The sequence below is a fragment of the Phyllobates terribilis genome, unplaced genomic scaffold (genome assembly GCF_046119375.1).
Source record: "Phyllobates terribilis strain yellow unplaced genomic scaffold, ASM4611937v1 Scaffold_4__5_contigs__length_816908805, whole genome shotgun sequence".
Lineage (NCBI taxonomy): Eukaryota > Metazoa > Chordata > Amphibia > Anura > Dendrobatidae > Phyllobates > Phyllobates terribilis.
In genome coordinates, this window is record NW_027362764.1 from 809303824 (window position 1) to 809317466 (window position 13643).

The 13643-nt window shown below is 63.7% G+C and overlaps 1 protein-coding gene across 1 annotated transcript in view; it reads right to left on the bottom strand.

Annotated features, from left to right (window-relative positions):
* Positions 1-1846, bottom strand: part of MROH1 (maestro heat like repeat family member 1) — a 140099-nt gene extending 138253 nt beyond the window's left edge. Inside the window, 3 exon segments of the mRNA XM_073680090.1 lie at positions 1155-1286; positions 1394-1539; positions 1825-1846. Coding sequence (XP_073536191.1) covers positions 1155-1286; positions 1394-1539; positions 1825-1846 — 300 coding nt within the window.
* Positions 1847-13643: the final 11797 nt, after the last annotated feature.

Sequence of the window (13643 nt, forward strand, 5' to 3'; positions counted from 1 at the left end):
GGCGGGGGGGTGATATCAGCACACACACGCAGGAGGCGGGGGGGTGATATCAGCACACACACACACGCAGGAGGCGGGGGGGTGATATCAGCACACACACACGCAGGAGGCGGGGGGGTGATATCAGCACACACACACACACACGCAGGAGGCGGGGGGGTGATATCAACACACACACACACACGCAGGAGGCGGGGGGGTGATATCAGCACACACACACACGCAGGAGGCGGGGGGGTGATATCAGCACACACACACACACACGCAGGAGGCGGGGGGGTGATATCAGCACACACACACACGCAGGAGGCGGGGGGGTGATATCAGCACACACACACACGCAGGAGGCGGGGGGGTGATATCAGCACACACACACACGCAGGAGGCGGGGGGGTGATATCAGCACACACACACACACGCAGGAGGCGGGGGGGTGATATCAGCACACACACACACGCAGGAGGCGGGGGGGTGATATCAGCACACACACACACGCAGGAGGCGGGGGGGTGATATCAGCACACACACACACACGCAGGAGGCGGGGGGGTGATATCAGCACACACACACACGCAGGAGGCGGGGGGGTGATATCAGCACACACACACACACGCAGGAGGCGGGGGGGTGATATCAGCACACACACACACGCAGGAGGCGGGGGGGTGATATCAGCACACACACACACACGCAGGAGGCGGGGGGGTGATATCAGCACACACACACACGCAGGAGGCGGGGGGGTGATATCAGCACACACACACACGCAGGAGGGTGATATCAGCACACACACACACGCAGGAGGCGGGGGGGTGATATCAGCACACACACACGCAGGAGGCGGGGGGGTGATATCAGCACACACACACGCAGGAGGCGGGGGGGTGATATCAGCACACACACACGCAGGAGGCGGGGGGGTGATATCAGCACACACACACGCAGGAGGCGGGGGGGGTGATATCAGCACACACACACACACGCAGGAGGGTGATATCAGCACACACACACACGCAGGAGGCGGGGGGGTGATATCAGCACACACACACGCAGGAGGCGGGGGGGTGATATCAGCACACACACACGCAGGAGGCGGGGGGGTGATATCAGCACACACACACGCAGGAGGCGGGGGGGGTGATATCAGCACACACCTTAGACTTGGTCATCTCGCTGGACGCCAGGACGATGGTCAGTTTCGCCGTCTCCTTGCTCAGGCTGTGCAGGCTGTTCTTCACCACCGTCTCCATTGCTCTCAGGATGATGGTGCGATGAGCGTATGATAGCTGGGAAGAAACACAACAGCCAGAAATACACGGGCCCCACCGCGCCGGGGAGGGGCACACCGCGGTCCCTGCCGTGCGGGGCGGCCCTGCTCATACACAGCCCTCACCTTCTCATGCTGGCGCAGGTACGTGTCGCAGGCCTCCAGTACCTCCACCGGCGCCGTATCTCCTATGAAGCACAGTGAGGTGTAGATCTGCTCCTGTACGTCGGGGTCCTTGTCCGTCGAGGCATCCATGAGGGTCACCGCCAGGCCTGGAAAGGAGGAACATAAATCATGTACCCCCCCTGCCACAGATCCCGGGGGTCACAGACAACCCAGACCAGGATGCGGGCGACACAAGAGCCCAACAGAGATGCCGAGAAACGTCCGTCATAAGGCAATGCCCGTCACAGCCACCAACAGCAAGCAGAGGTATTACACAACACCGCAGCATTAGATGCCTGAGCACTACATCATACAAGAGTCTAACAGCAGAATAGGGAGTGCAGCTCTGGAGGTGACTGAAGACACAATGTAGTGAAGGTCAGGGTACTCACGTTTTACATTGGAGCTGGCCATGCTGGACTGTGGGTGCCGGCTGTGGTCGGCTGTGGATCCGGTACCACGTTACGTAGCCGGTTGTACGTTTATTTATCACTTCTAGTCAGAGGTGGACAGCGGATGGCATCGACACGGCGTCCCCCCCTCTCAGGGTGTTATCATCCAGACCACCACAAGCTCCTCCGTGGATCCTGACCTAGCTGCGATCACACGGCACACAAGTGAAGAGAAACAAATCCGTCAGCAGCAGAGGATCCCCCCCCCACACACAGGAGCCGTCAGCAGCAGAGGATCCCCCCCCCCCACACACAGGAGCCGTCAGCAGCAGAGGATCCCCCCACACACACACAGGAGCCGTCAGCAGCAGAGGATCCCCCCCCTCCCACACAGGAGCCGTCAGCAGCAGAGGATCCCCCCCCCACACACACAGGAGCCGTCAGCAGCAGAGGATCCCCCCCCCACACACACAGGAGCCGTCAGCAGCAGAGGATCCCCCCCCCACACACACAGGAGCCGTCAGCAGCAGAGGATCCCCCCCCCACACACACAGGAGCCGTCAGCAGCAGAGGATCCCCCCCCCCACACACACAGGAGCCGTCAGCAGCAGAGGATCCCCCCCCCCACACACACAGGAGCCGTCAGCAGCAGAGGATCCCCCCCCCACACACACAGGAGCCGTCAGCAGCAGAGGATCCCCCCCCCCCACACACAGGAGCCGTCAGCAGCAGAGGATCCCCCCCCCCCACACACAGGAGCCGTCAGCAGCAGATGATCCCCCCACACACACACAGGAGCCGTCAGCAGCAGAGGATCCCCCCCTCCCACACAGGAGCCGTCAGCAGCAGAGGATCCCCCCCCCACACAGGAGCCGTCAGCAGCAGAGGATCCCCCCCCCCCACACACAGGAGCCGTCAGCAGCAGAGGATCCCCCCCCCACACACAGGAGCCGTCAGCAGCAGAGGATCCCCCCCCCCCCACACACAGGAGCCGTCAGCAGCAGATGATCCCCCCACAAACACACAGGAGCCGTCAGCAGCAGATGATCCCCCCACAAACACACAGGAGCCGTCAGCAGCAGAGGATCCCCCCCCTCCCACACAGGAGCCGTCAGCAGCAGAGGATCCCCCCCCCCCACACAGGAGCCGTCAGCAGCAGAGGATCCCCCCCCCACACACAGGAGCCGTCAGCAGCAGAGGATCCCCCCCCACACACAGGAGCCGTCAGCAGCAGAGGATCCCCCCCCCCCCCCACACACAGGAGCCGTCAGCAGCAGAGGATCCCCCCCCCCACACACAGGAGCCGTCAGCAGCAGAGGATCCCCCCCCCCACACACAGGAGCCGTCAGCAGCAGAGGATCCCCCCCCCACACAGGAGCCGTCAGCAGCAGAGGATCCCCCCCCCCCCACACAGGAGCCGTCAGCAGCAGAGGATCCCCCCCCCCACACACAGGAGCCGTCAGCAGCAGAGGATCCCCCCCCGCACACACACAGGAGCCGTCAGCAGCAGAGGATCCCCCCCTCACACACAGGAGCCGTCAGCAGCAGAGGATCCCCCCCCCCCCCACACACAGGAGCCGTCAGCAGCAGAGGATCCCCCCCCCCCCCACAGGAGCCGTCAGCAGCAGAGGATCCCCCCCCCCCCCACAGGAGCCATCAGCAGCAGAGGACCCCCCCCCCCCCACAGGAGCCATCAGCAGCAGAGGATCCCCCCCCCACACACACAGGAGCCGTCAGCAGCAGAGGATCCCCCCCCACACACACACAGGAGCCGTCAGCAGCAGAGGACCCCCCCCCACACACACACAGGAGCCGTCAGCAGCAGAGGACCCCCCCCCCCACACACAGGAGCCGTCAGCAGCAGAGGACCCCCCCCCCCCCACAGGAGCCGTCAGCAGCAGAGGATCCCCCCCCCCCCACAGGAGCCGTCAGCAGCAGAGGATCCCCCCCCCCCACAGGAGCCGTCAGCAGCAGAGGATCCCCCCCCCCCCACAGGAGCCGTCAGCAGCAGAGGATCCCCCCCCCCACACACAGGAGCCGTCAGCAGCAGAGGATCCCCCCCCCCCACACAGGAGCCGTCAGCAGCAGAGGATCCCCCCCCCCACACAGGAGCCGTCAGCAGCAGAGGATCCCCCCCCCCCACACAGGAGCCGTCAGCAGCAGAGGATCCCCCCCCCCCACACAGGAGCCGTCAGCAGCAGAGGATCCCCCCCCCCACACAGGAGCCGTCAGCAGCAGAGGATCCCCCCCCCCCCACACAGGAGCCGTCAGCAGCAGAGGATCCCCCCCCCCACAGGAGCCGTCAGCAGCAGAGGATCCCCCCCCCCCCCACAGGAGCCGTCAGCAGCAGAGGATCCCCCCCCCCACACACAGGAGCCGTCAGCAGCAGAGGATCCCCCCCCCCCACACACAGGAGCCGTCAGCAGCAGAGGATCCCCCCCCCCACACACAGGAGCCGTCAGCAGCAGAGGATCCCCCCCCCCACACACAGGAGCCGTCAGCAGCAGAGGATCCCCCCCCCCACACACAGGAGCCGTCAGCAGCAGAGGATCCCCCCCCCCCACACACAGGAGCCGTCAGCAGCAGAGGATCCCCTCCCCCACACACAGGAGCCGTCAGCAGCAGAGGATCCCCCCCCCTACACACAGGAGCCGCCAGCAGCAGAGGATCCCCCCCCCCTACACACAGGAGCCGCCAGCAGCAGAGGATCCCCCCCCCCTACACACAGGAGCCGCCAGCAGCAGAGGATCCCCCCCCTGCAGAATCCGCCAGCAGCAGAGGATCCCCCCCCTGCAGGATCCGCCAGCAGCAGAGGATCCCCCCCCTGCAGGATCCGCCAGCAGCAGAGCATCCCCCCCCCCCCTGCAGGATCCGTCAGCAGCAGAGCATCCCCCCCTGCAGGATCCATCAGCAGCAGAGCATCCCCCCCTGCAGGATCCGTCAGCAGCAGAGCATCCCCCCCTGCAGGATCCGTCAGCAGCAGAGGATCCCCCCCCTGCAGGATCCGTCAGCAGCAGAGGATCCCCCCCTGCAGGATCCGTCAGCAGCAGAGGATCCCCCCCTGCAGGATCCGTCAGCAGCAGAGGATCCCCCCCTGCAGGATCCGTCAGCAGCAGAGGATCCACCCCCCCCCCCCGCAGGAGCCGCCGACTCTGCTCAAATAGTGAAATAAAAGTTATTTCCGCAAATTACACAGCGCCCCCCTTCCTCCCCCCACAAAGGTGCATCAGATCCTCCGACCCCACACGACTCCGCCCGTGGGATTCCCACAGCAGCCGAGACTCACAGTCAAGTGACGAGAGCAAATAACCCTGCGGCCCAGAAACAGCGAGCGGCCCCCCGGGGGAGAGCAGGAGGGCGCATGACAAGAGGTCACAGGAACCGCCTGGAGCACTGCTACATCACAGGAGCCCCCCCCGGGACACGGGTCACCGGACAGGAGCCCCCCCCCCCTCACACGCAGCCTCCTGCCCCCCCCCCTCCCCTCACACCCAGCCTCCTGCCCCCCCGTCCTCCTCTCCTCGCACGCAGCCTCCTGCCCCCCCCCCGTCGTCCTCTCCTCACACGCAGCCTCCTGCCCCCCCCGTCCTCCTCTCCTCACACGCAGCCTCCTGCCCCCCCCCGTCCTCCTCTCCTCACACGCAGCCTCCTGCCCCCCCCCGTCCTCCTCTCCTCACACGCAGCCTCCTGCCCCCCCCCCGTCCTCCTCTCCTCACACGCAGCCTCCTGCCCCCCCCCGTCCTCCTCTCCTCACACGCAGCCTCCTGCCCCCCCCCGTCCTCCTCTCCTCACACGCAGCCTCCTGCCCCCCCCCCCGTCCTCCTCTCCTCACACGCAGCCTCCTGCCCCCCCCGTCCTCCTCTCCTCACACGCAGCCTCCTGCTCCCCCCCGTCCTCCTCTCCTCACACGCAGCCTCCTGCTCCCCCCCGTCCTCCTCTCCTCACACGCAGCCTCCTGCTCCCCCCCGTCCTCCTCTCCTCACACGCAGCCTCCTGCTCCCCCCCGTCCTCCTCTCCTCACACGCAGCCTCCTGCTCCCCCCCGTCCTCCTCTCCTCACACGCAGCCTCCTGCTCCCCCCCGTCCTCCTCTCCTCACACGCAGCCTCCTGCTCCCCCCCGTCCTCCTCTCCTCACACGCAGCCTCCTGCTCCCCCCCGTCCTCCTCTCCTCACACGCAGCCTCCTGCCCCCCCGTCCTCCTCTCCTCACACGCAGCCTCCTGCCCCCCCGTCCTCCTCTCCTCACACGCAGCCTCCTGCTCCCCCCCGTCCTCCTCTCCTCACACGCAGCCTCCTGCTCCCCCCCGTCCTCCTCTCCTCACACGCAGCCTCCTGCTCCCCCCCGTCCTCCTCTCCTCACACGCAGCCTCCTGCTCCCCCCCGTCCTCCTCTCCTCACACGCAGCCTCCTGCCCCCCCGTCCTCCTCTCCTCACACGCAGCCTCCTGCCCCCCCGTCCTCCTCTCCTCACACGCAGCCTCCTGCCCCCCCGTCCTCCTCTCCTCACACGCAGCCTCCTGCCCCCCCGTCCTCCTCTCCTCACACGCAGCCTCCTGCCCCCCGTCCTCCTCTCCTCACACGCAGCCTCCTGCCCCCCGTCCTCCTCTCCTCACACGCAGCCTCCTGCCCCCCGTCCTCCTCTCCTCACACGCAGCCTCCTGCCCCCCCGTCCTCCTCTCCTCACACGCAGCCTCCTGCTCCAGTCCTCCTCTCCTCACACGCAGCCTCCTGCCCCCGTCCTCCTCTCCTCACACGCAGCCTCCTGCTCCCCCCCGTCCTCCTCTCCTCACACGCAGCCTCCTGCCCCCCGTCCTCCTCTCCTCACACGCAGCCTCCTGCCCCCCCGTCCTCCTCTCCTCACACGCAGCCTCCTGCCCCCCGTCCTCCTCTCCTCACACGCAGCCTCCTGCCCCCCGTCCTCCTCTCCTCACACGCAGCCTCCTGCTCCAGTCCTCCTCTCCTCACACGCAGCCTCCTGCTCCAGTCCTCCTCTCCTCACACGCAGCCTCCTGCTCCAGTCCTCCTCTCCTCACACGCAGCCTCCTGCCCCCCCGTCCTCCTCTCCTCACACGCAGCCTCCTGCCCCCCGTCCTCCTCTCCTCACACGCAGCCTCCTGCTCCAGTCCTCCTCTCCTCACACGCAGCCTCCTGCCCCCCCGTCCTCCTCTCCTCACACGCAGCCTCCTGCCCCCCCGTCCTCCTCTCCTCACACGCAGCCTCCTGCCCCCCGTCCTCCTCTCCTCACACGCAGCCTCCTGCCCCCCGTCCTCCTCTCCTCACACGCAGCCTCCTGCCCCCCCGTCCTCCTCTCCTCACACGCAGCCTCCTGCCCCCCCGTCCTCCTCTCCTCACACGCAGCCTCCTGCTCCAGTCCTCCTCTCCTCACACGCAGCCTCCTGCCCCCGTCCTCCTCTCCTCACACGCAGCCTCCTGCTCCCCCCCGTCCTCCTCTCCTCACACGCAGCCTCCTGCCCCCCGTCCTCCTCTCCTCACACGCAGCCTCCTGCCCCCCGTCCTCCTCTCCTCACACGCAGCCTCCTGCCCCCCCGTCCTCCTCTCCTCACACGCAGCCTCCTGCCCCCCGTCCTCCTCTCCTCACACGCAGCCTCCTGCCCCCCGTCCTCCTCTCCTCACACGCAGCCTCCTGCTCCAGTCCTCCTCTCCTCACACGCAGCCTCCTGCTCCAGTCCTCCTCTCCTCACACGCAGCCTCCTGCCCCCCCGTCCTCCTCTCCTCACACGCAGCCTCCTGCCCCCCGTCCTCCTCTCCTCACACGCAGCCTCCTGCTCCAGTCCTCCTCTCCTCACACGCAGCCTCCTGCCCCCCCGTCCTCCTCTCCTCACACGCAGCCTCCTGCCCCTCCGTCCTCCTCTCCTCACACGCAGCCTCCTGCCCCCCGTCCTCCTCTCCTCACACGCAGCCTCCTGCCCCCCGTCCTCCTCTCCTCACACGCAGCCTCCTGCCCCCCCGTCCTCCTCTCCTCACACGCAGCCTCCTGCCCCCCCGTCCTCCTCTCCTCACACGCAGCCTCCTGCCCCCCCGTCCTCCTCTCCTCACACGCAGCCTCCTGCCCCCCCGTCCTCCTCTCCTCACACGCAGCCTCCTGCCTCCCCGTCCTCCTCTCCTCACACGCAGCCTCCTGCCCCCCCGTCCTCCTCTCCTCACACGCAGCCTCCTGCCCCCCCGTCCTCCTCTCCTCACACGCAGCCTCCTGCCCCCCGTCCTCCTCTCCTCACACGCAGCCTCCTGCCCCCCGTCCTCCTCTCCTCACACGCAGCCTCCTGCCCCCCGTCCTCCTCTCCTCACACGCAGCCTCCTGCTCCAGTCCTCCTCTCTCACCTCCGGTCTCACCTGCTCAGATGACAGCCGCCGCTTTCCTGGAGACTCCGGGACTGATCACATGATTTTCAACGCAGTTCCTGATTGGCTGACAAGTACAAATGGGCGTGGTCTTCAGAGAACTTGACAGAAGCACGAGACATCACCTCAGGCGGAGTGTTTATCTGCAGCACGTGATCAGCGCCCCGCCCACTTCCGCACCGGATTGGTGTCGCCTAGTCGGATCTATCCGCCATGTGCTTGGTGGGTTTTCTATACTGAGTCTAAACACGTTAATTCCCAGTGACACACGGAGAGGAGAGAGACGTGAGGGAGAGGATGGAGAGGAGGAGGAGGCGGCGGCTTCTTCCTCGCTGGACCACACCGCTGACATAGAGGCGCCTGTGAGCTGCTCACTTGTTCTTGTGTTAATAAAGTTTCGATAGTCCATTGGTTTGGCACATGCGCAGTGTGGCAGCGGCCTGGTCTAATTGTGAAGCCACAGTGTGGAGTAGATTTCGGAATGAGGGTCCCGGGGATGCGGAGGAGGCCGGACACCAGGTAACACCGGGACCCCCCCAATACAGAGAGCCGGAACCCCCCAATACAGAGAGCCGCCCCCCCCCCCTACAGTGCAGAGACCGGGATCTACCCCCATTACAGAGAGACGGGGCCCCTCCAATACAGAGAGCCGGGACCCCCCCCCCCAATACAGAGAGCCGGGACCCCCCCCCCCCCCCAATACAGAGACCGGGATCTACCCCCAATACAGAGAGCCGCCCCCCCCCCTACAGTACAGAGACCGGGATCTACCCCCATTACAGAGAGACGGGGCCCCTCCAATACAGAGAGCCGGGACCCCCCCCCCCAATACAGAGAGCCGGGACCCCCCCCCCCCCAATACAGAGAGCCGGGACCCCCCCCAATACAGAGAGCCGCCCCCCCCCCTACAGTACAGAGACCGGGATCTACCCCCATTACAGAGAGACGGGGCCCCTCCAATACAGAGAGCCGGGACCCCCCCCCCCCCAATACAGAGACCGCGATCTACCCCCATTACAGAGAGACAGGGCCCCTCCAATACAGAGAGCCGGGACCCCCCCCAATACAGAGAGCCGGAACCCCCCAATACAGAGAGCCGCCCCCCCCCTACAGTACAGAGACCGGGATCTACCCCCATTACAGAGAGACGGGGCCCCTCCAATACAGAGAGCCGGGACCCCCCCCCCCCCAATACAGAGACCGCGATCTATCCCCAATACAGAGAGCCGGGGCCCCCCCAATACAAAGAGCCGGGACCCCTCCCCCCCCAATACAGAGAGCCGGAACCCCCACCCCCCTCCAATACAGAGAGCCGGGACCCCCCCCCCAATACAAAGAGCCGGGACCCCCCCCAATACAGAGAGCCGGAACCCCCCAATACAGAGAGCCGCCCCCCCCCCTACAGTACAGAGACCGGGATCTACCCCCATTACAGAGAGACGGGGCCCCTCCAATACAGAGAGCCGGGACCCCCCCCCCAATACAGAGACCGCGATCTATCCCCAATACAGAGAGCCGGGGCCCCCCCAATACAAAGAGCCGGGACCCCTCCCCCCCCAATACAGAGACCGGGATCTACCCCCATTACAGAGAGACGGGGCCCCTCCAATACAAAGAGCCGGGACCCCCCCCCATTACAGAGAGACGGGGCCCCTCCAATACAAAGAGTCGGGACCCCCCCCCCCCCAATACAGAGACCGCGATCTACCCCCATTACAGAGAGACAGGGCCCCTCCAATACAGAGAGCCGGGACCCCCCCCAATACAGAGAGCCGGAACCCCCCAATACAGAGAGCCGCCCCCCCCTACAGTACAGAGACCGGGATCTACCCCCATTACAGAGAGACGGGGCCCCCCCAATACAAAGAGCCGGGACCCCCCCCCCCCCCCCCCCCAATACAGAGACCGCGATCTATCCCCAATACAGAGAGCCGGGGCCCCCCCAATACAAAGAGCCGGGACCCCCCCCCCCCCAATACAGAGACCGGGATCTACCCCCATTACAGAGAGCCGGGGCCCCCCCAATACAAAGAGCCGGGACCCCCCCCCCAATACAGAGACCGGGATCTACCCCCATTACAGAGAGACGGGGCCCCTCCAATACAAAGAGGCGGGACCCCCCCCCCCAATACAGAGACCGCGATCTATCCCCAATACAGAGAGCCGGGGACCCCCCAATACAAAGAGACGGGACCCCCCCCAATACAGAGACCGGGAACTACCCCCATTACAGAGAGACGGGGCCCCTCCAATACAAAGAGCCGGGACCCCCCCCCCCCCAATACAGAGACCGCGATCTATCCCCAATACAGAGAGCCGGGGCCCCCCCCCCAATACAGAGACCGGGATCTACCCCCATTACAGAGAGCCGGGGCCCCCCAATACAAAGAGCCGGGACCCCCCCCCCAATACAGAGACCGGGATCTACCCCCATTACAGAGAGACGGGGCCCCTCCAATACAAAGAGTCGGGACCCCCCCCCCCAATACAGAGACCGCGATCTATCCCCAATACAGAGAGCCGGGGCCCCCCCAATACAAAGAGGCGGGACACCCCCCCCCAATACAGAGACCGGGATCTACCCCCATTACAGAGAGACGGGGCCCCTCCAATACAAAGAGCCGGGACCCCCCCCCCTAATACAGAGAGCCGCCCCCCCCCCTACAGTACAGAGACCGGGATCTACCCCCATTACAGAGAGACGGGGCCCCTCCAATACAAAGAGCCGGGACCCCCCCCCCCCCAATACAGAGACCGCGATCTATCCCCAATACAGAGAGCCGGGGCCCCCCCAATACAAAGAGCCGGGACCCCCCCCCCAATACAGAGACCGGGATCTACCCCCATTACAGAGAGACAGGGCCCCTCCAATACAGAGAGCCGGGAACCCCCCCCCCCGGTACATAGAGCGATGGACCCCCCCGATACAGAGAGCCGAGACCCCTCTCCCTCCCCCAGTACAGAGACCGGGATCTACCCCCATTACAGAGAGACGGGGCCTCCCTATTACAGAGAGACCAGACCCCCCCCAATACCAGACTAGAGACCCCCGCAGAGACCTGACCTCCCCCCCAATACCAGACTAGAGACCCCCGCAGAGACCGGACCTCCTCCAATATAAGACTAGAGACCCCCGCAGAGACCGGACACCTCCCAATACCAGACTAGAGACCCCCACAGAGACCTGACCTCCCCCCAATACCAGACTAGAGACCCCCGCAGTGACCGGACCTCCTCCAATATAAGACTAGAGACCCCCGCAGAGACCGGACACCTCCCAATGCCAGACTAGAGACCCCCGCAGAGACCGGACCTCCCCCCAATACCAGACTAGAGACCCCTGCAGAGACCGGACCCCTCCCAATACCAGACTAGAGACCCCCGCAGAGACCGGACCCCTCCCAATACCAGACTAGAGACCCCCGCAGAGACCGGACCTCCCCAATACCAGACTAGAGACCCCCGCAGAGACCGGACCCCTCCCAATACCAGACTAGAGACCCCCACAGAGACCGGACCCCTCCAAATACCAGACTAGAGACCGGTCCCCCGTCCCCCCCAATACCAGACTAGAGACCCCCGCAGAGACTGGACCTCCCCCAATACCAGACTAGAGACCCCCGCAGAGACCGGACCCCTCCCAATACCAGACTAGAGACCCCCACAGAGACCGGACCCCTCCAAATACCAGACTAGAGACCGGTCCACCCCAATACCAGACTAGAGACCCCCGCAGAGACTGGACCTCCCCCAATACCAGACTAGAGATCCCCGCAGAGACCGGACCCCTCCCAATACCAGACTAGAGACCCCCACAGAGACCGGACCCCTCCAAATACCAGACTAGAGACCGGTCCCCTGTCCACCCCAATACCAGACTAGAGACCCCCGCAGAGACTGGACCTCCCCCAATACCAGACTAGAGACCCCCGCAGAGACCAGACACCTCCCAATACCAGACTAGAGACCCCCACAGAGACCTGACCTCCCCCCAATACCAGACTAGAGACCCCCACAGAGACCTGACCTCCCCCCAATACCAGACTAGAGACCAGACCCCTCCCAATTCCAGACTAGAGACCCCCGCAGAGACCGGAGCTCCCCAATACCAGACTAGAGGCCCCCACAGAGACCGGAGGTCCCCCAATACCAGACTAGAGACCCCCACAGAGACCGGAGCTCCCCCAATACCAGACTAGAGACCCCCGCAGAGACCGGACCTGCCGCTCCAGCATTGCTTTAGGTCTGGGCTGACGGGTCGGACTGTAGATGCTGCTGGTTCTGAGCCCCCTCTGTGTCCTCTGCAGGGGGCCGCCCTCCGTCCGCCCGGACCCTTCATGTTCCAAGAGGAGATTTCAAGCAGAAGATGAGTAAGTGATCAGTCCTATAATGCGGACCCTAATGATGTGCACGGCCCCCCGTGTCATGCGTCTGACGGTATACACACAGTGCTGTGAGTGTTCGCAGTTCATGGCCCCCTAGTGACGGAGATAAGTTTCACCTTCCTGATCGGCCAGTTTTTACAATTCTGACCACTGTCACTTTATGAGGTCATAACTCTGGAGCTTCAGCGATCCCGCTGATTCTGAGAGTGTTTTTTGGTGACACATTGTTCTTCATGTTTGTCAGGAATCACCACACGATCCCAATTACTCACAGAGACCACCCACTGTGATCTCTGGAGCAAACAGCTTTCTGCCGCCCCCTATCATCCGGACAATTACACGATTAGTCGACGATCAACCGAGGGGACCACAGACTGTTCTCACTTATTAGTTATTGGAAAGCTAACAGTGAGCGCCTGGCGTACACACATCCGGATTCCAACACATGGAATATGTTTATACACCCTCGTACGATCACTGCCAGGTTCACGATAACCCAAGAAAGATTATCACTGCCACCACCAATCAGTTTTAAATACAGGCCTGATCGGACGCCTGCGTTCTGGTAGCATATATGGCTTCAGGGGAGGAACGATTACAGAGCAAGAGAAACAGAACTGTTACATTTTATATTTAATCCAAAAGTGAGGTGGTGTTTATGAAAAAATATACAAAAGATTTTACAAAGGAGACAAGACAACACATAAGCAGTTACATAAAATAAAAGAGATCAATAGAAACTTACTAGACAGATCGCAGAGACGATGCAGTTTGGACCATTAGGGAACGTGACCCCTGCTTACACAAATATGTGTCTTCCGGCATGAGTATAGATCAATGTTCAGCTTGATCTTTTATGCCGGATTGGGCCCTGCCCACACATTCCCCTGTGATGACCTCACGTGGTCTTGTCTCCGCCCTTCATGATTTTATTAAATCTCTAAATTCGGTGATATTGCAGAAGTTAGCAAGTGATGCCATATTCTTTATTGCGATTTTTCGTTTCGTTAGAGACCAAACATGACATGACTGCTATCCATTATCTTTGCCCTCTTGTGCTACAGCTCATCGGCAGA